Source organism: Lycium barbarum, chromosome 3, assembly GCF_019175385.1.
Source record: "Lycium barbarum isolate Lr01 chromosome 3, ASM1917538v2, whole genome shotgun sequence".
NCBI classification, from domain to species: domain Eukaryota; kingdom Viridiplantae; phylum Streptophyta; class Magnoliopsida; order Solanales; family Solanaceae; genus Lycium; species Lycium barbarum.
In genome coordinates this window covers 93,483,328-93,504,243 of record NC_083339.1, presented here as the reverse complement: position 1 = coordinate 93,504,243, position 20,916 = coordinate 93,483,328, and the positions used below count along the sequence as shown (strand labels likewise).

Here is a 20,916-nt window from a genome sequence, read left to right as displayed (position 1 = left end):
ATGAATAAGCATAGTAGTTGGAGGCCGGACAGGTATGTTAAGGCTCTTCCCTTTCTTTCAAAGGCATGATTCCTATGTTATGATTCCATAAATGTTTCCATAACCTCCTTGTTTTCAAAAGCTAGAAGTTCATGATTCTTAAAGCTTCTTATGATGTTAAAGATGAGAATGATTCTATGATGATTACAATGATAATGATGATTTTATGTTTAAAGGTTCCAAGTTTATGATTTCAATGTTATTATGAGAATGTTGAGTTATTTCATGATTTTTTCGATTTTATTCATTGTTGTTGATCTCACCTTATAGTAATTGTTCTTTCAAGGTGAGATAGAGCGATGATGATTATTCCATAATATAATTGGAGGTTACCGACCTTACGTCACTCCGATAGAGTCGTAGCTATTAGTTGGGCTCTCATGCATGCTACTTATATTATATGTGCTTATATGTATCTATATGATTTTATGGGTAAAGGAAAAAGGGTGAGGCGTTATATACGCATAGCCACCTGATCAGTTGGTATATTATGATATCGTCCGGACGCGGGATGCCCGGACGTGGGGTATATGGTTAAATGGATCGGGCCGTTCGTTCCTCGAAACTATTATATATATATAAATGGTCGTCACAAGTTATGTTTGTAAATTTGCAGAATTTTGGGTCAGATGTCGCAGTGCTTTTCCCTCAATATAATTAGAGTTACTGGGTGATCCACACACCAAATTGTAGGTATACGAGTCTAGTTTGCAGCGCATTTAACCATTCATCGATAAGACATCGAAGTAGAGAGATATTCACATTTTCGTCCGAGGGTGCAAACTGCCACGGGACAACGAACTTTGGTCGGTGGCAACATATTCCAATATGTATAAAAGATACCCAAAACGACTTACAACCTCATTTTCTTCATCTTACCCTAATCACCCTTCAGCTTTCTCAAACTAATTCCTATCAATCTTAAGCAAAACAAAGGGGTAATCAATTGATTTGAACGTACGGGATCACATGATCATCATATCGAGAGTTTTTCGTTATTTTGCTTTCCGGAGGGAAAGTTCATGTTGAAGTAACATATGTTGCAGGGTGTTCTTCATCATATAAGGTATATTTCAACTTCCTCTTCATCCCTTTAAGCTCTACAAGTGTTTAAATCGAGAAAATGGATGAAAAATTCCATAGAACAAGCCTTCTTTAACTCTAAAGAACTCTTATGATACTAGTGTTGTTGTTGGGCTATTTTGTGTTGATTTATTGTGTTGTTTTGGGCTTTGATAATATGAAATGGAATCGTAGTGATGAGGAGGAGTATAACAGTTGAAATTGGTAGCGATTTACGGGTAAAATAAGCTACAAACGAGTCCGTAAATCGCGCCTATGAGTTGCTCGATAAAATGCGTAAATGAAGAATTCGTTGAGCTATGAACTTGGATTTGATCTCGAATTACTCGTATTCTGTAGGTAATCACTCGAACAGTATTCAAGGACTCGTGGAACATGGAAAACGTCATCATTAACGTATGTAGGGCATTCCTCTCCTTTTTCTTGGCATGACTAGGACTCAAACGCTTTTTTGTTGCATGTTATTCCGATAACCTGAGTCGATCATATTCTATGAAGAATAAGCCAATCTCTACTACTCATATGGCATGTATTAAGAAACTCTTTAAGTTTCCATGTGTTGTTTACTATCGTATGAAGCATCATTCCTTAACATATGTCGATGACATTCCAAAAACACTTAACGTTAAAACTCTTCTTATAAACAACTTATATGGAAATACTTTCCCGTATTCTGCACCTTCCTTTCTTATTAATTGAGGAAGTTGTATGCTACAATAACCTTTACGTTAAGTGAACCAAGAAGATCCCATTCGACCGAGCTAATCGTTATATCATATATAATCAGCACCAAGTGTGCCTTACCTTCTTTAACTCTATTTATCATCATTTAAGAGAAGTGTTTGTTATAGTGCCTTAATTGTTAAATTGAGCTAAATATATTTCAATTAGTTAAATGAAAGCTTACTTTGAGTATATTCTATATCAAGCGTAATCCATGTCATTCAGTTCTCATATTCTCTATACATGTGTTTCATAATTCCGAGGATTACGGAACGTAGCGATAATAATGATAGTTAGAGAGTAACGATGATAGGTCACTACGACTCTTCTTATGATATCTCTTCTGAGGTCAGTCTTGCATTGCGCGCGCACACACACACAGATATATATATATATATATATATATATATATATATATATATATATATATATATATATATATATATATATATATATATATATATATATATATATATATATATATTCATTTTCATTATCGAGTCGCGCTATAGTCGGCCGGGTAGGCACTTATATGTGCACCTAGACATGTTTCTTTCTTTACCGAGTCGTATCGTAGACGGCCAGGTAGGGACATAGCTTTGCATTGCCACTGATCAGTTGAGCAGAGATAATGATATGATGATGAGCTCATCCCACAGAGGGATATATATTGTTATACTATATGATATGTTATAAGCCTCCACCATGAGGAATGGTTTTTACGAGCATAAAATTATATTCACGTTGTGGTTATGATTCCCCTCAGCGGCTTGTTTCAGAGTTCAGGTTGCCTCTATATCTCTCCTCGTATTATTTACATTTCTTATGCTTATGTTACATCTATGCTTACCGCACTACATATTCAGTACATCTTTCGTACTGACGCTTTTTGTGTGTTGTGACCATGCCCACAGGTACAGATAGACAGGTTGGTGTACTTTCCAGTAGGATGCCGAAGTTCAACAATTGGCTATTGCACTCCATTCTCCGAATTTGTGTCAGAGTCAGTGTATAGAGATACATGCATATATATATGTATATAGCTATGGCTATGGCGGGGTTCTTTCCCTCCCAGTTGTTACATAATAGTACTTTTAGAAGCTTATAGACTATCAGTCAGTGTACAAGTTTTGTGTTTGGCCTTGTTGGCCCTAGTTAAGTCTATATACGTGTTGAGCCTTTCTGCTTGCAGGTTGATATGTGTCATTGTTACTATTGTCATTAAGCGGCCTTGTCGGCCTATGATTCAGGTTACAGAGTACATATATCATAGTTGGTTCGCTCGAGCCTTCGAGCGCTGAGTGTCGGCCACCCCTCAATTTAGAATTCTCTTGATCATTTGTTGTACCCTCTCACCGCTGTTGAGAGTTGGACGATTCACTTTTTGGAGAGACATAAGGATTGAAAATCTAACTTCTACAGTTTTTGTTGCGGTTGTTGTTGTTGTTCCCCAGATTAGAATTACTATAATCATTTCTTTCATAATTGTTACCTTGACCTTGCGGTTGAGGATTCCATTGATTTTGGTACCCGAAACCTTGATAATTTTGCCTTTGATAACCATCTTGAGAATTGTTGAAATAATTAGCATCTTTGTATTGCATCTGCGGTCCATCTTGATATGGACCCTCTTGAGTTTGATACATACCCTTCGACAAATTTTACATCTCCTCTACCACATTCACCTTCTTTGTATCATCATCCGCAAACCTGTTGGTTAACTAGCAAGTTGAGAAATTGTTCGGCCCCTTTCTTGATTCTCCTTCACTAGAGAATTCAATAACAGTGTCCCATATTCCACAACATTCGTGCCACCCGAGTTCCATGCTTGATTATGTATAGTCTGTATGTCAAGAAATTGAGTGATTCGGGCAAAAGTCTTGTCCATGAAACAGCCAACTTCCGCATTGTTATCCACAGATTAATTCATAGCATCTAACCTCGTATAACACTTCTCCATCACAATATGATCCGGAAAACCATGATTCGGAGACCTCATCAAATATTTCTTGAACCCCTCCGAAGCTTCATAAATTTATTCCCCTGGTAGCTACATGAAATCAAAGATCTTGTCTCTAAGATCTGCTTTCTTTCATGGAGGAAACCATTTCTTGAGGAAGACATTCACTAGCTCGGTACATGTGTGAATGGAATTGTGGTGTAATTTCTCAAACCAACCCTTGCTTCATCTACCAAAGAGCATTTGAAAAATCTCAATCAGATTGCATTTGGAGTCACGAAATTATGTGTGTGTGTCTGGCACACACGTATAAAGTTCTTCAAATGTTGATGTGGATTATCGTTGGTAAAGTCCCGAAAATAACCCTCAAGCTTAAGCAATTGAGAGATGGCAATATTAATTTTGAAATTCCCTGCACCAGCCCTTGGAGGGACAATAGCAGATGCGTACTCAACCTCTTGGAGAAGATCAGCAAACACATTTTCCTTTTCATGTTCATCCGGTGGTGGAGGAACCAAATTTACTCCCCGCCCACCATTTGCTCCATGACCTGCTCGTCGCCCTTCCATAATCACCTGGTTCACAAAACAAAGCAAACAAGGTTTGATGGAATAGAAAAAGTCTCAAAGTAAAGCACACGCTATTTAGAAATTTCAAGCAGTATTCCCCGGCAACGACGCCAAAATTTGATATGCTCAATTACACCTATTAAACTATCACGACCCAAACAGAGGGCCATGACGGGCACCCGGAGCTAACCCACTGGCACTTCTCATCGTACATTCACATTCATATTTAGGTGAGCCACATGGCCTATTAACAATTCTATGCCTCCATAATACCATTTCCAACGGCTAGAACACTTTTATCTATCAACGTCAACAACTATGCCCATACACCTATACACAAGCCGACGAAGCTAACAAAAATAATATGCCAAAACATGAGCCGATAAGGCAAAAGACATCTACTATACATGATTATCTACGAGCCTCTAAGAAGAGTATGAAACATCATCATAAGGACGGGACAGGGCCCCGCCATGCCCATATGTATATACACAAAAGAATATTACCAACAGCTGCGGTTCCGAATCGAATGGAGCTCCTCTTAGCAATCTCTGGATAAGCAGCCTAAGGATCAAGTCTATCTCCATGTCCACCTGTGGGCATGACGCAGCGTCCACAAATAAAAGGACGTCAGTACGAATAATGTTCTAAGTATGTAAATCATAATCAATAGCATAATGGAGGCATGAGAAATAACATAAGATAGAAGAGTCACGAGAGGATAGAGCCATTTATACCTCTAGCGACATTCGTCGTATTTACTTACCCTCTTTCTAATGGGAACCTTCCATTTCATACATTTATACTTATAGTAGTAGCATACCCGACAATAACAAAGTTTGGTGTTATACATACCTGGCCCTACCAAGGCTCAGTGTCATCCATACCCAACTGCAGTGGTGCGCGGCGCAATATATATCATACCCGGCCATATAAGCTCGGTGCCCTTAATAGTCATACTTATATATATATATATATATATATATATATATAGACACATAGGGGTACATAAGTATCATCAACATCATCATCATCATCATCGTCATTTTCATTATTCCCTTCCTTAGAAGATCAACTATCATAGGATGAGATCAATAGTTTCGTGAGAACATCGAGAATTTTGAGCTTTGGTGATTCTAGGAATGAAGTCATCATGGAAGACATTATGGAATTCACATAAAGATATACAACGATGGGATCATGCCTTAAGAAAGAAGGGTTAGCCTTACATACCTCTTTGTGTTCCCAACTATCTAACGTTCACCGCCAAGGCTTGAGAAATCTACATTTAAAAGGATTCATACCATGGTTAAGTCTTAAAGACATTATTGAATTCAAACTAGAGCAACTCATGAGCAAACAAAAATTGGGCAGTATTTCCCCTATTTCATCGATTTCCACCATATTGCAAAACAACTCCCAAAAAACTATAACAACATCCACAATATCATAATCAAGTAGTCATATTCCATTTAGTCTCAAAATTCATTCTCGTGTTCAATTTATACTAAAAACTTCACACCAACCCTTTGCACATTTTCATACAATGCTTCCTCATCACCATTACTACCTTCCATAATAAGATTATATCCATAGCGTACTAAAAATCATGACTCAAGTTGGTTTACTACTCAAAAGTATCATGAAAACTACATTTAAACCTCATCTTCTACTTTATCCTTCTACCCAAGTTGTTCAACAACTAAGCATTCCTGATAACATGAAATAAGCAAGAAAACTACCCTTTTATCTCATAAGAATGAGCTTTGGAGCAAGCTGTCAACTTATATGGAAACCCTAGCTTCAATACCCAAATTATTCTTGAAGTCTACTAACCCTAGAGAGCCTTCCAACACATGAACACCTTAATTCTTACTATTTGATCTTTGTTTTCTCTTGGGTTTGAGTGGAATATACTTGGAGAAGGATTTTAGAGCTCTCAAGACTTGGGGGAAATGTGGGAAATGAAATAATAAACAAGGGTGGTCATATACAACAAAAATAAATTCAGGCCCGACCCGGATATACAGCCAATTCCACGCCATTTTGTAGTCTAACTCATCAGTGTTTGTCGGCGGTTCATAGTTGTCCCCGAAATAGAATCGGTTGATGGCCTTACTGGAGAAGTCAATCTTTACACCTCTAATAGTCACCTTTTGGAGGCGTATAACTGTCTTTGCTTGTTGGGCTGACTTGTACCTATTGTTTATCTCCGCCCCATAGTTGGCGTAAAACTCCCTCACAATAGAGGATATATATGTGCCGGATGGCTAGCTAAGGAATCCCCATCCATGATGATCGATGATAGCCTGTATAATTGGGAAATGTTCCAACCTTTCGAAACTGATCCGCCTCTCCTCATAGATGTTCTGGTGGAAACCCTGTCCTCCTTCCTTTGGCTCTATCCCTTTATCGTATATTTCGTTCAAACCTTGGACCGAGAACCGAATAGCACGTTCAGAGCTCTCCTTCATTCTGTTCTCATTTAGGCGTGCCGCCTCTTCAGCATCAGACTCCTCCGGCACATTAGTCGCCTCCTCCCGACTAAGACAGATCAGGAGAGCTTGATGAGTGCTCCCCATCACTACTGGACCCCTCATCAGACGGGGGGTTTGCCGGGGTTTAGGCTGCTCTTCGCGGTCTCGTGTTTCGTGCGAAAGGAGCCTGATCTTCATCACTCACATGGTCCTGATCACGGAGCCTAGTTTTGACTTGGGTCTGACCTCACCCTCGGCCCTATCCTGTGGCCTGGGCACAACCCCTTGTGACAGTCATACTTATGGACTACATATTAGTATCTACAATAATGAAAGTGTAGACAAGGATGATAATTTATAAACATAAATAATTTTTTTATATATATAAGGACCGTGAAAAACATACGGTTTGTCACCAAATAATTAGCAATGTCAGCATACCACGATACCACTTCCATTGAAACAGCCAACACCCTCTCATCTGGAAATGCACATCTATATCTAGCTCATTAGAAGGTCTCCCAGCTTCTTCAAGCTGAGAGAGATGGTCAGCAACCTGATTTTCAGTGCCCTTGCGGTCCTTTACCTCAAAAACAAACACTTGCAGCAATAGCACCTATCGGATCAGTAGCGGCTTTGCTTACTTCTTCGCCATAAGGTATGTCAATGCTGCATGATCAGTGTATACCACGACTTTGGACCCAACAAATAGGCCCGAAACTTCTCAAAAGCAAAAACTATGGCAAGCAGCTCTTGCTCTGTCACTGTGTAATTCGTCTGGGCAGTATTCAGTGTTCTTCTTGCATAATAGATCAGGTGCATAATTTTATTGTGCCTCTGGCCAAGCACAACACCTATCGCGAAACCACTAGCATCACACATCAATTCAAAGGGCAAGGACCAATCAGGAGCAACAATAATAGGAGCAGTAGTGAGGCGTTCCTTTAACTCATCAAACGCCTTCCGACACTTGTCATCAAACACAAACTTAGCCTCTTTTTCAAGAAGCTTGAACATCGGGTTAGTAATCTTGGATAAATCTTTAATGAAGCGTCTATAGAACCCAGCATGTCCCAAGAAACTTCGAACACCTTTAACTGAGATAGGTGGAGAAAATGTTGCAATCACATCAATTTTCGCTTGATCGACCTCAATTCCCTTTTCAGAGATTTTTTGACCGAGGATGATCCATTCCTTCACCATAAAGTGGCACTTCTCCTAATTTAGTACGAGATTTGTCTCCTCACATCGTTTCAGCACTTGACCTAGATGGCCAAGACAATCATCAAACGAATCACCCACAACAGAGAAGTCATCCATGAACACTTCCAAGTAGTCCTCTACCATGTCAAAAAAGATCGACATCATACACCTCTAAAAAGTGGCTAGAGCATTACACAATCCAACGGGCATCCGGCTGAACACAAACGTCCCATAAGGAAAAGTAAACGTCGTCTTTTCTTGATCCTCCAACGCAATGTTGATCTGATTGTAGCCCGAATAACCATCAAGGAAGCAATAATAAGAACGCCCTGCTAGTCGATCAAGCATTTGATCAATAAAAGGCATAGGGAAGTGATCCTTGCATGTGGCAGTGTTGAGCTTGCGATAGTCCGTGCAAACTCTCCATCCAGTTAAAGTTCTCATCGGAATCAGCTCATTCTTTGCATTGGGCACAACTATGATGCCGCCCTTCTTAGGAACACATTGGACAGGGCTCACCCATTTACTGCCAGCAGTTGGGTAAACCACTCCAGTATCTAACCATTTGATAATCTCTTTCTTGACTACCTCTTGCATATTCTCGTTCAACCTCCTTTGATGCTCTACATTCAGTTGGTTGTCCTCCTCCAACTGGATATTATGTTCACATATCCCAGATGGAATTCCCCGAATGTCTACTATGGTCCAACCAATAGCACGCCTATATTTACGAAATACCTCCAAAAGCTGTAGAATCTGCTCCTCAGTCAGTAGGGCTGAAACAATCACTGGCAATATATTGTTCAGACCAAGGAACTCATACTTCAGATGTGATGGGAGCTGCTTAAGCTCCAACTTAGGTGGCTCAATGATCGAAGGCTTTGTTGGAGGACTTGTTCTATTTTCCAGATCTATATTTAGCTTCTTTGGGTGGTAAGAATATGAACCCATCCCAAAAAGCGAATTAACTGTCTCCACGTAACCTTCCATGTCTTCACCATCAAAGTTCACAAGAATACCGGCTAGGGCTTCACCCAAACTTTCTTCTTCCATCTTGAACTCCACCGCTTAATCAACAACATCAAATGGATCAATTACCAAAATGCTCTTGTAAGCACTTGGTAACTTCATCCCCTTGCTAGCCTGAAAAGTAACTTCTTCATCTTTGACTCGGAACTTGATTTCATTTTTCTCCGAACCCATCAGAGCTCTCCCTGTAGCAAAGAAGGGTCTCCCCAGAAAAATAGGAACGTCCCGATCAACAGCACAGTCAAGAATCACAAAATCAGTGGGCAACATAAATTCACCAACACGCATAAGCACATAATCAACCACACCAACAGGCCTTTTGATGGACCTATCAACTATTTGTAACCTTATAGTAGTTGGCCTTGGCATCCCCAAACCTGATTGTTTGTATATAGCAAGGGGCATCAAATTAATACTCGCCTCATTATCACACAAAGCACGAACAAAATCATGGTGCCTAACAGAATAAGGAATGGTGAATGCCCCAGGATCGCCCTTTTTCTGAACAGTAGTAGTTGAGATGATGGAACTCACAGTGTGAGTCAAACTCACGGTTTCATGTTGCACCGTTTTCTTCTTGGTCAGCAGTTCCTCCAAATATTTAGCAAAACCAGCCATCTCCTTGATAGCTTCCAAGAAGGGAAATTTTAGAGACAATTGCTTTAGCTGATCATAACATTTTTCAAACTTAGCATCTTCTTTCTTCTTCACCAACCTCTGAGGAAAGAGAGGTTTTGATTTGAAAAGCTGAGTCAAAGGGCAAAGAGCCCCTTTCACAGTCTGCTTGCTCGTTCATCAGCCTCCTTCACAATCTTTGCAATATCATCAACCTTCTTGTCAGTAGGATTCTCATCAACAATAATTGGTGCTTCAGATTGCACCTCTTCTTCTTCATCTATCGGCTTAAGATCAACAACCTTCTTATCAGCCCCTTGGAGTGTTTTTCCACTCCTAGTAGTGAGGGCAAATACACGGTCTACATGGCCTCCCCCATTCTTCGGATTCGGAATAGTGTCACTCGGAAGCCCTCCAATTTTAGAAGGGTGCTTCTCTCTAAAAACATCCCTCATCTGTGCCTCAAGCTTTTGAATAGCCACTGTATGGGAACCCACTATCTCTGTCAGCCTAAATAAAGTCCTCTCAGACTTAGACTGATTTGCCAGAATCTTCTCAAGCACTGCTTCAACCTTCAAACAACCTTGCTCTGTTGACTGCCCTTTCAGTGGTACATAAGGAATGAAACTCTTGTTCCCAAAATTGTTACTGTTGTTGTAACTCCCTTAGTTCGCACCACCATAATTATTGTTGTAGTTCCCTGAGATGTTATAAGCACCTTGACCTTGCTGAGGTCTCCATTGATTCTGATTCTGGTAACCACCTTGGTAGTTCTGTCTTTGATAACCCCCTTGAGAGTTATTCACATAGTTAGCATCTTCAATCTGCAAAGGAGGTCCATCATGAAACGGACCCTCTTGAGTCTAGTACATTCCTTTTGGCATACCTGCATCATCCTCACAAACATTCACCTTCTTAATCAAGGTCTCAACAAACTTTTTTGTTAGCAAGGAAATATTTGTTGCAAGCGCAGTCAATGTTTGCTGGGTATCTAGATTCTCCTTTACCATATTCTGGATCATAGCACTACTGTAAGGCACAACATCAGCATTGTTTGAGTGCCAAGCCTAATTGTGAGTAGTCAGCCTTTCAAGCATGTTGGTCACTCATCGGTAAGATTTATTTATGAAACAACCACCAGCTGTATTGTTAGCAACTGATTGTGTCACTGGATCCAGCCATCGGTAGAACTTCTCCATTAATATGTTCTTCGAAAAAACCATTTTTCGGAATCTTTTGCAAATACTCTTTGAATCTCTCCCAAGCTTCATATAGCTGTTCCCCCGGTCACTGCGTAAATTCATAGATCTTGTCACGAATCTCAGCCTTCTTGCTAGGAGGGTACCATTTCTTGAGAAAGACTGCCACTATCTCTGCCCATGTAGTAATAGAATTCCGGGGCAGCTTCTCGAACCATGCTCTTGCATCTCCAGGTAAGGAATATTTGAATAGCCTTAGCCGAATAGCATCTTGTGGAATGTTGTTTTGGATGTGATTAGCACACACATCCATAAAATTCTGCAAATGACGTTGAGGGTCATTCTCGATAGAGTTCCGAAAGTATCCCTTAAGCTTCAACAACTGGTATAGAGAGTAGTCAATTTTTACGTTTGTAGCTCCATATCGAGAATGAACAATAGCATATGCATAGTTCTCATCCGGAATAAGATCAGCGACGACATTTTCTTCATCTGATTCATTCGCCTGATTATTCAATCGATTCCCCTGGTTACCAACATGTTGGTTTTGCTAATTCTGATTCATGTTCACCTGGTTTACAAGGAATAACAAACAAGGTGTGATGGAATAAGCAAAAGACTTCAATCAAAGCAAATACTATTTAGTAATTTCAAAACAGTATTCCCCAACAACGGCGCCAAAATTTGATACGCTCAAATTACACCTTTAATTAGCGTAAAGTGGACGATGTCAAATATAGTAACCCAACTAGGTTGGGGTCAAATCCCATAGGGAATATGGTGTGAAAAGTTTACTAAACTCGTAGAATGCTTAATTTAGGTCTAATGTCTTAATCCGATGATTTTTGTAAAAGTTTGGTTGTTTAGGACTAATGGCTAACTAATTTCTTTGGAATGTAATTTATGATAAAATAAACCAAGGTTGTGTGCCCTTTAGATAAGGTGTATGATCATGGGTATTGATCTCGATATACTTCTAATGGATTGCTATATGAATGCACTTAACCTCTATGTGAATCCTTACTATTTCCCTATAAATAAAGATTATTTCTTTCTATTATTTTCCCAAATATAAGAAAGTGATATTAAGAACGGTTAACAATGTGAAGTAAATTCTTCTTATTCCTAAGTGAATTTATTAAACAAAGTTTAAAGCTTTGAGTTCTTGCTACGTGTTCTTACCAAACCCCAGTTATTTTCCCAAATAAACCCAGGTTTATGGTATTAGCTAATGTTTACAACCACTAACTATATGACAAAAACGAAGAACACATAAATTCTAACAACCCATGATTCGTATATCGTTAACAATCCCCAATCACATAACACCCATCATTGGGTTCACAACCCTAGTAAGGAAATTTAGCTACTCATAGAAGAAGAAGAAGAAGAAGAAGAAGAAGAAGAAGAAGAAGAAGAAGAAGAAGAAGAAGAAGAAGAAGAAGAAGAAGAAGAACAATTAGAAATAATTGAGATCATAAAGCTTACAAATTGATTGCTTGGAATTGAAGAGAAATTAATTGCAATTGTTTGTAATCCCCAAAAGACTTCCAAAAACTATGAGTATTTAGTGCTAAAGAAAATAAAAGCTGACGTCTGGTGTATATCCTTATAAGAAGCCTAAATCAGGTATTTATAAGAGTCTAAGTCGTGTAAAATATGATTGACAAAATTGCCCCCGACGGACCAATGTACGGACCGTACATTATATACGGTCCGTAGAATCAGTGAACAGTTCTCCATAAAATCTTCTTCAGTTTCCAGATATACAATCCACTTTTACAGACCGTAAATATTATACGGTCCATATAACTTGTCCGTACAATCCTCTTCCCTTTGAGACTTCACTGGAACCAATCTACGGTGGGATTTAGGGACTGTAAATAATATACGGTCCGTACTTCTGCCTTGACTTCCTCTTCAGGTCTGCGGCCTTACTCTTATGCATCTACGATGGCTTTGATGGACCGTACATATCATACGGTCCGTATGTTTCTCCGTATAAGTCAGGCTTCAGTTATCTCTCTTTCTTTGAGCGTCTTTATACTCCATTTCCACGACTTGCTCCCGAAACACGTTAAACATCTGCAACATATCACAAACACATCAAAAAGAGCAAGACTTGCTCAAAAACAAGTAAAACTTATAGCCAAAGAGCATGGAATGTGCCATAATTTCCCGGCATATCAACACCCCCAACTTAAAGTATTTGCTTGTCCTCAAGCAAGTCGCACAACACAATGACTCAATCTACCACTTAGATATCGCAGAGTAATGATGTCTACATTGGTTTTGACTCTGAACTCCTGGCATGCACCTTTTTCTTCCAAGGACCACCCCATTTTTCTATTTTAAGCCATATACACAACCCAAAAATGGTATGACTAACAATGAACAATCATGACATTACATCATCGAACATATTTTGATGCACACAAACGCTACTTTAGGTGGTAACTTTATTTTGCTCAATTCTCATCCTTATGTCGTCACATAGACCAAAGAATGTCCCAATACACATATATATAACAAGAATGGGACGAAGACGAAAGAGAAGAGAAAAGCACTTACACTCACAAAGAAATTCATATCTACACATGCAAATACTATAGGCTTGCCCTTATTTTCTATGTTTCAATCCTAGGCTCATTCGGTTATGATCACATTAGGACTTGTTTTGGCTTGTAATGTAGGCTTAGGGACGGGTAGGATACTTTTTGGATATTAGTGACTCAGCCTCCTTGAACACTACAACATCTCTTCACCTTAATTCACCTCTTTTTTTTCCAACCCCTTTATTTTTCTTTCAAGTTTTCGACTTCGATGTGGTTTTATTCCTAACCAACTTGCAAATCTTTTAGTGTTACAATTTTCTGATTTTATATATATATATGCAACTACCACATCGAATCTCCACTAGCAAACTCCACCACCCCCAACTTATATTTTTAACATCTACTCCACATTTAATTCACCCCCAACTTAGGCATTTTGCCTCATCTATCTAGTAGCATCAAGAAGGGAACGGATGCGAAGATGGATTAATTGCACAAAGGGTAAGGTTTCATAATTGGCTAGCCAAGAAAAAGGTCAAAAGGCTCAGAAAGGGAAACTAGGGATATTTGAAATTTTGTAAGGCTTATTTAGGCAAAGTGACTATTTACACAAAGAAAGCCTAATATCATCTCACAACCAAACTAACTTTCCGATTTCAAACAAGACCAGCCAAGCAAGTTCTAGATTATACATGCATAAATAGAACCAAACTAACAACTCACACACACATTGGCATAAGGACAATTATTTTTACACTTGTGACCTCCTAAGTAGTCATTCATCACACACAATACCCCAATTATCATAATGTCATATAAAAAATCAATCATATCAACCAATAACTGTTCTAAGTATGCATTTTCTAAATTTTCGAGGGGTCCAACATTTCCAACAAATGATAACAACATGCCATCAGTTACAGAACAATACCAAATAAGTCAAAACTACTCTACTCAACCTAAGTAACATCCTACACATGCTAGTTTCAACAAAATAAAACCCCCCTCAGGAAAAGAACTCTGGCAAAGAAAAGCCGAGGGGGGGGGGGGGTTCCTAAACACATATTTACACTACAATAATATCAAATAGTCCCACCCCAACTAAAGAAGCACGCACTGCCCTCAGTGCATCAATGTCAAGACAAGGGTTAGGACTACCTGAGGCGCACTATGTGCGATGCTCCTCCTGCTGTGCCCCACCACATCAGTATCGGTGGGTGCTGGATTAATCGTACTGCTGGGAGGCTCGGTCTGAGTCTGCGGAAGTGGGTTCGCTGTTGGAACAGTCATCCCGGCCTCTTCTGGTACCTTAATGCTAGGTACCGTCTGCTCAACAGGAGGATCCAAACTGCTCGATGCCCCTGTGTAATGGAAATCAACCGTAGATAGCCGCATGACATGCCTCAGCTGGCGCTCTTCTAACTCTACTGGGTCGACCCCCTTATCATCTTCCCCTGATCGCGTCCTCTTGCCTCTATCTTGGACCGAGGGATCTTCCTTTGAAAGTCGCACTACTGGCACCAAAGATGCCAAATCAATTGGCATTGCTGGTTGAGGGGGATTTTCAAACACTCCCCCCTCATTTACCTGAAGCGTAAGGACATCGTCCTTCAGCTGAGTAATATCTTTCTTCACTGCTTTCAAGTCTGCTGCTGACGATACCTTTCTGCCGATGATACCTTCTCTAACTCAAGTACTCTCCTCTCAATACCATCAATTCTGGAGTGAATTTGACGGTGTGATTGGGTGAGGGACTCTTATAGCAGCTCCATGTCCTTCCAAACTGCCCATGCTATAACCTCCTTTAACTCTCCTAGTAGGCTAGTGATCTATCGATCGGCTCTGTCTGCCTTTACATATGAGTCATGGAAGTTTTATCTGTTAAATAGAATCATTACACCTCCAGAAAGTGCTGTAGATGTGGAGGTGACTCTGGTCACAGGTGGTGCAGTCGTGGGGACCGGCTTAGTAGTAACCTGGGGGGCTGCAGACGAAGTGGGGCTCGACGATAACTCGGGAACCGCTGTGGGAGCTGGTACTGTCATGCTGGTGGTCTCAAGACCCTCTGGGGTCTCCTCTAATTTCGTGCCCTTATCCTCATTCTGGTCAGACTCATATCACACAAATTCAGGGGCTCACTCCGCCTCGGGCTGCTGCTAACTTATCCTTAACCTCTTTATCTTGGCTTTTTAGCAAACTGTAGATGTGTTTTGCCTCATACTTATGGTCCCAGTATGGAAACTTCTGGATGTCAGCCTTCAGACAAAGGGCTGTAATCAAGCACAGGAAGACCAACGAAAGGTCAGGCTGAGTTGCCTGCATTCGAACCTCATCAGCTATCAATTTCCCTATATCAATTGCATATGGGACATGATGGAAGCCACCAGAATCACATGGCTTATAGTGAGCTGATTATCTGTCTGAGTTGGGTGTATTCTATGCATCAGGACACTCCACAAGAATTGTGCCTCCACTGAAAGATCTTTCTTTTTTATCGGGGCACCAGACTTGGTGTGCCAAACTGGATTCCCTCTAGCAATCACCGAGGCCACCCACGGTAATTCTTTCATCATATCAGTCCTGCTCCCCGCCATTCTATAGTCTAACTCATCAGTGTTTGTCGGCGGTTCATAGTTATCCCCAAAATAGAATCGGATGATGGCCTTACTGGAGAATTTAACCCTTACACCTATAATAGTCACCTTTTGGAGGCGTATAACTGTCTTTGCTTGTTGGGATGGCTAGTACCTATTGTATATCTCCGCCGCATAGTTGGCATAAAACTCTCTCACAATAGAGGATATATATGTGCCGGGTGGCTGGCTAAGGAATCCCCACCCATGGTGATCGATGATAACCTGTATGTTTGGGAAATGTTCCAACCCTTCGAAACTGATCTGTCTCTCCTCATAGATGTTCCGGCAGAAACCCTGTCCTCCTTCCTTTGGCTCCAGCCCTTTAATATATATTTCTTTCGAACCTTGGACCGAGAACCTAATAGCATGTTCAGATCTCTCCTTCATTCTGTTCTCATTTAGGCGTGCTGCCTCTTCAGCATCAGACTCCTCTGGCACATTAGTTGCCTCCTCCTGACTAGAAAGATCAGGAGAGCTTGATGAGTGCTCCCCATCACTGCTGGACCCCTTATCAGACGGGGGGTTTGCCGGAGTTTGGGCTGCTCTTCGCGGCCTCGTGTTTCGTGCAATAGGAGTCTGGTCTTCATCATTGACATGGTCCTGATCACGAAGCCTAGTTCTGACTTGGGTCCGACCTCACCCTCGACCCTGTCCTGTGGCCTGGGCACGACCCCTTATGACAGCCATACTTGTGGACTACATATTAGTATCTACAATAATGAAAGTGTAGACAAGGATGATAATTTATAAACATAAATAATTTAATTTTATATATATATATATATATGGACCGTGAAAAACATACGGTCCGTAAAGCAGATCGTAGATAGGTGACAGAATGGCATGCTTGTTCATGGATATTCTACGGTGGAGTTCTACGGACCGTATATTTTTCACGGTCCGTAAAACTCCGTGTAGATTTGGGACAAGAAATTTGGGAACTGAAGCAACTATTTTACAACATAAGTTACGGTCCTTAAAATTTCTACGGTCCGTAGGTTATGTCGTAAAACAGGAATAGAGAGACTCAATGCAACTTGGTATATATACGACACAGATTTACGGTCCATAGAATTTCTATGGTCCTTAAATTTGTCCGTATATATTCTTTCTCTGTAATCAATTACCCAGACTTCCCTGTGACCCATATGCATTCAAGACTTATTTTTATACTTGTAACCCCGTTATTTTGCTCGTATCATGTTGGGGTTACTCAGACTTCACCCCAATCTACTCTTTTTCTCATTCAAGCATTTTATCGAACAATTGGTGGGCATAACGAATTGTTATATCAGTTACGATATTGACACTTGAGATGCCCACCGACCCAATGGGGATTTTGAATACTCATTCCCCATGAGTCCACATGTTAAACAGAGCATAACCAAATCCCCACCCTGTCTAATTTCAAGAATCTAAACCCCATACAACAAGATTTCACGAAATCACACAAAAAGGTCATTGAGAGACAAATGGGCATTCCTCCCTCTCGCTAATATGCAACTTAAGAGCAATGTGAAGATATGAGAGAATCAACAAGCCTCATAAGGATGCGGATGATCAAATAGACACAGAGAATAAAATAAAATGTTTTGCTTCTTGCTTCACTTTCACTTTGCTGCTAAGTTTATGGGTATAGAAGAGAGATTCGTGGGTATAGGAAGGGTTATGGGTATTTGTAACTGATGATTTGTGGGAGTGAAAAGGGGAGTGAATTAAGGGATGTAATTTGGTAGTAGAAGGAGTGTGTTTTAGAGTTTTAGTGGGAATACGAGAATGGATCGGTAATTTGAATGTGAAGCAAAGATTTCTGGTCTTTTTATTTTTCTCTTTAAACTCGCCACCTTTTTAACTTACCCGGCCTTTTATTTTGTCAATCTACGCCCGTAAAAGTTAAATGGGGCGTAGATCTGTCTGTAGATCTACGATGGTGAATTGATCGGAAAATCCTTGGTTTACGCTTTTATATACGGTCTGTATAAATTACACGAACCGTATGTGTTGGCATAAATCAAGGAAATAAAGATATTTTACCTGGCTCATGTTCTACACTTCCATCTATGGACCGTACAATTTATACGGACCGTAGATTCTGGTGTAGATCATTAACAGAGAACCATTTTTTCGTTTCTTCAATCTACGCTTCCATCTACGGACCGTATAATTTATACGGACCATAGATTCTGGCGTAGATCATCTCCAGTTTCTACCCTTTGCATCATACAACAAAACAAACATTACCCTATATGTTTCAACAAAAGCAAAAGGAAAATGAACATTACACTTGGGTTGCGTCCCAAGAAGCGCTTGAGTTAACGTCGCAGCACGACGGTGGTACCTATTCACTCCTTATAAGCAAACACCGGGTAAACGTTCGTTTCGAGGTGCTTCAACCGGTATCGGTCAACAATTCTATCCTTGTTACACCTCGGAAATTTCTCCATACTTGTATGATGAGTGGAATGATGAAAATTAAGTGAATGATGTTTTATTAAGTCGGGAATGGCTAATTAAGAATTTTTGGAAATAAGAAAGTTGCGGAAAATTTTTCAGCACAGTGGTCGTATATGGCACTATACGGCCCGTAAAGTGGTATGCGGGCCGTATAGTGCAGTCGTCCTCCAGCTTGTCAAAAATCTCAACTTTCTGTAAATGTTGAATATGGTTAAATACAACCCAGTTTACGGCCCGTAAACTGGTTTACAGACCGTAAACCAGGTCGTAAACTACCATGTCCATCAGCCAAAACTTTCTGTTTTTGGAATGCTTAAAAACGACCACAGTGGACGGACCGTAAATCAAAATACGGTCCGTATATGGTGGTTTACGACCACTGTTCACCCCGACAAGAATTCATTAAAAATCTGATTTTGTGATTTTTAAAAGGGACTTAAGCCTCATTTCACTTCATTTTCATCCCTACACCTCAATAGACATTCTAGAACTCTCCAAATAATTCCTCCACAATAATTCAAGAGAATTAAAGGGAATATCAAGACCAACAACACTAATTTCATGGAATCAAGGGTAAGAACTCAATAAAGGGTCATCTAAGTGAAGAAATTCCCAAGAAGGTGGGACTAGGGTTTTGGCTAAGTGAAGTATTTCAACTTAAGGATTGTTCAACCATCATCCAAGGTACGTTTCATGATTATTCCATATTGTTTGAAGTATTGGAAAGCTTAGACACTTGAAATGTAGAAGAACATAGAAATGGGTCATTATTGAGTAAATAGTGGCATGAATGAATGATAGTGGAATCAAACTATGAATATTGAAGTGTTGTGAGTACTAATACGTTATAAATGATGTTTTTATCATGAAACAAGCATTAAATGCATGAAAACACAAGGATGAGCTAGAAGTAGAAATAAGGGAAAATTGGAGGAAAATGGTGGATTTTGCCAAACGCACGTAAATGACGATTGTCGATTATGATATTGCGAATAATATTATGAATATTGGGAGTTGATATAGAACGTGAGAAAAGTAGTATGAGCGAAGGAAGCGTTATCCGACTTCTCCTAGAATTAGCGACACGTTCTTATAGTCAGTTACTAATGTTGATACGAATTCTCTTATGAAGGTAACGACGTGATATCGACAGAGAACAAGTGAGCGATATCTTAGCTAAACGACCAAGGTATGTGAGGCTAGTCCTTCTTTCTAATGGCATGAATCCTTTAACTGGAATCCCTATTCCTTTCATGAGTTCTTGCATTCTAAGAAGTTTAAAGCTTATACTTATGAATGTCTATATGAGATGAGTTATACGATATGATGACATTAGAATGATGATGATGTTATTCCTTGCCTATACTCACCTTATGTACTAGTCCTTTCAAGGTGAGGCGGAATGTCCATGATGGTTCCATAATGTAATCGGGGGATCACGACCTTACGTCACCCCGATAGAGTAAAGTTGATCATGAGTCATATATACGCATTATGATAAGATAAGTATTTTATGATAAGCATATTACTATGAGCATTTACATTGAGCATGTCATGAGCATTTTACACCGGACCTAGTTGGCCGGGCAGACACCGCTTCGGCGGGCGGCGATACGGATACACCACGACCTACGGGCGTGGGCAGACACAACTAGTGGGCGGCATGAGATGGTACCCCAGACGCGGGAGGCCTGGACGCGGGCTAATATTATTGATTATAACACCGTTCCGACATGGACGGGCAGCTTGCATATGATGCATACATGTTATGATGATGAGTAAGACAGCATGCATTACTTCATGTATGATTACCAGTCAGACTCAGTTGTCTCATATTGATGTTATCCTCATATTACTGATGTTTCTTTTCATTATGTACGCCTCTCATACTCGGTACAATATTCGTACTGACGTCCTTTCTTCGGACGCTGTGTTCATGCCCACAGGTAGACAGGGAGGAGAGCTTGGCCCAGGTCCTCAGTAGCTGTCAGCTGATAGATAGCACTCCATTGTTCGGAGGTGCTTATGACTATTCTTTTGATGTACATTCATATATGCATATTTTGGGCATGACGGAGTCTTGTTCCGTCCATGTATTCATTACGTTAGTAGAGGCTCGTAAATGCGCAGTGTGGGTTAGATGGTCTCACAAGATGTTTTCTTATGTATGTATATTATTTTGATGGCCGAGAGGCAAACATATATAAAGTATTTATATTTGATTAAGTATGATTTTCCTGCAATTGGTATATAGAATTGATAAAAGAGTATTAAATGAGTAAGGTAAGTAATGGAGTGAGCGGTGCTCGGTAACTAGCTCCGGGTACCCGTCGCGGCCCCTAGCTGGGTCGTGACAGAAGTGGTATCAGAGCAG

General features: G+C 40.1%; 1 protein-coding gene, 1 long non-coding RNA gene and 1 other non-coding gene across 3 annotated transcripts; 2 read left to right on the top strand and 1 right to left on the bottom strand.

Annotated features, from left to right (window-relative positions):
• Positions 1-795: 795 nt before the first annotated feature.
• On the top strand, positions 796-3,275 carry LOC132633949 (uncharacterized). Its single transcript, XR_009579963.1, has 3 exons — positions 796-1,105; positions 1,462-1,518; positions 2,760-3,275. It is a non-coding gene; the product is annotated as an uncharacterized LOC132633949 (long non-coding RNA).
• Positions 3,276-3,821: 546 nt separating this feature from the next.
• On the top strand, positions 3,822-3,928 carry LOC132634434 (small nucleolar RNA R71). The gene has a single exon (XR_009580158.1). It is a non-coding gene; the product is annotated as a small nucleolar RNA R71 (small nucleolar RNA).
• A 3,335-nt stretch (positions 3,929-7,263) lies between these two features.
• Positions 7,264-9,107, bottom strand: LOC132631020 (uncharacterized). The gene is made up of 4 exons (XM_060346620.1): positions 9,002-9,107; positions 8,582-8,842; positions 7,767-7,948; positions 7,264-7,386 (listed from the first exon to the last, which is right to left on the bottom strand). Exons 1-4 carry the CDS (start codon positions 9,105-9,107, stop codon positions 7,264-7,266), a joined length of 672 nt encoding a protein of 223 aa, XP_060202603.1.
• Positions 9,108-20,916: the final 11,809 nt, after the last annotated feature.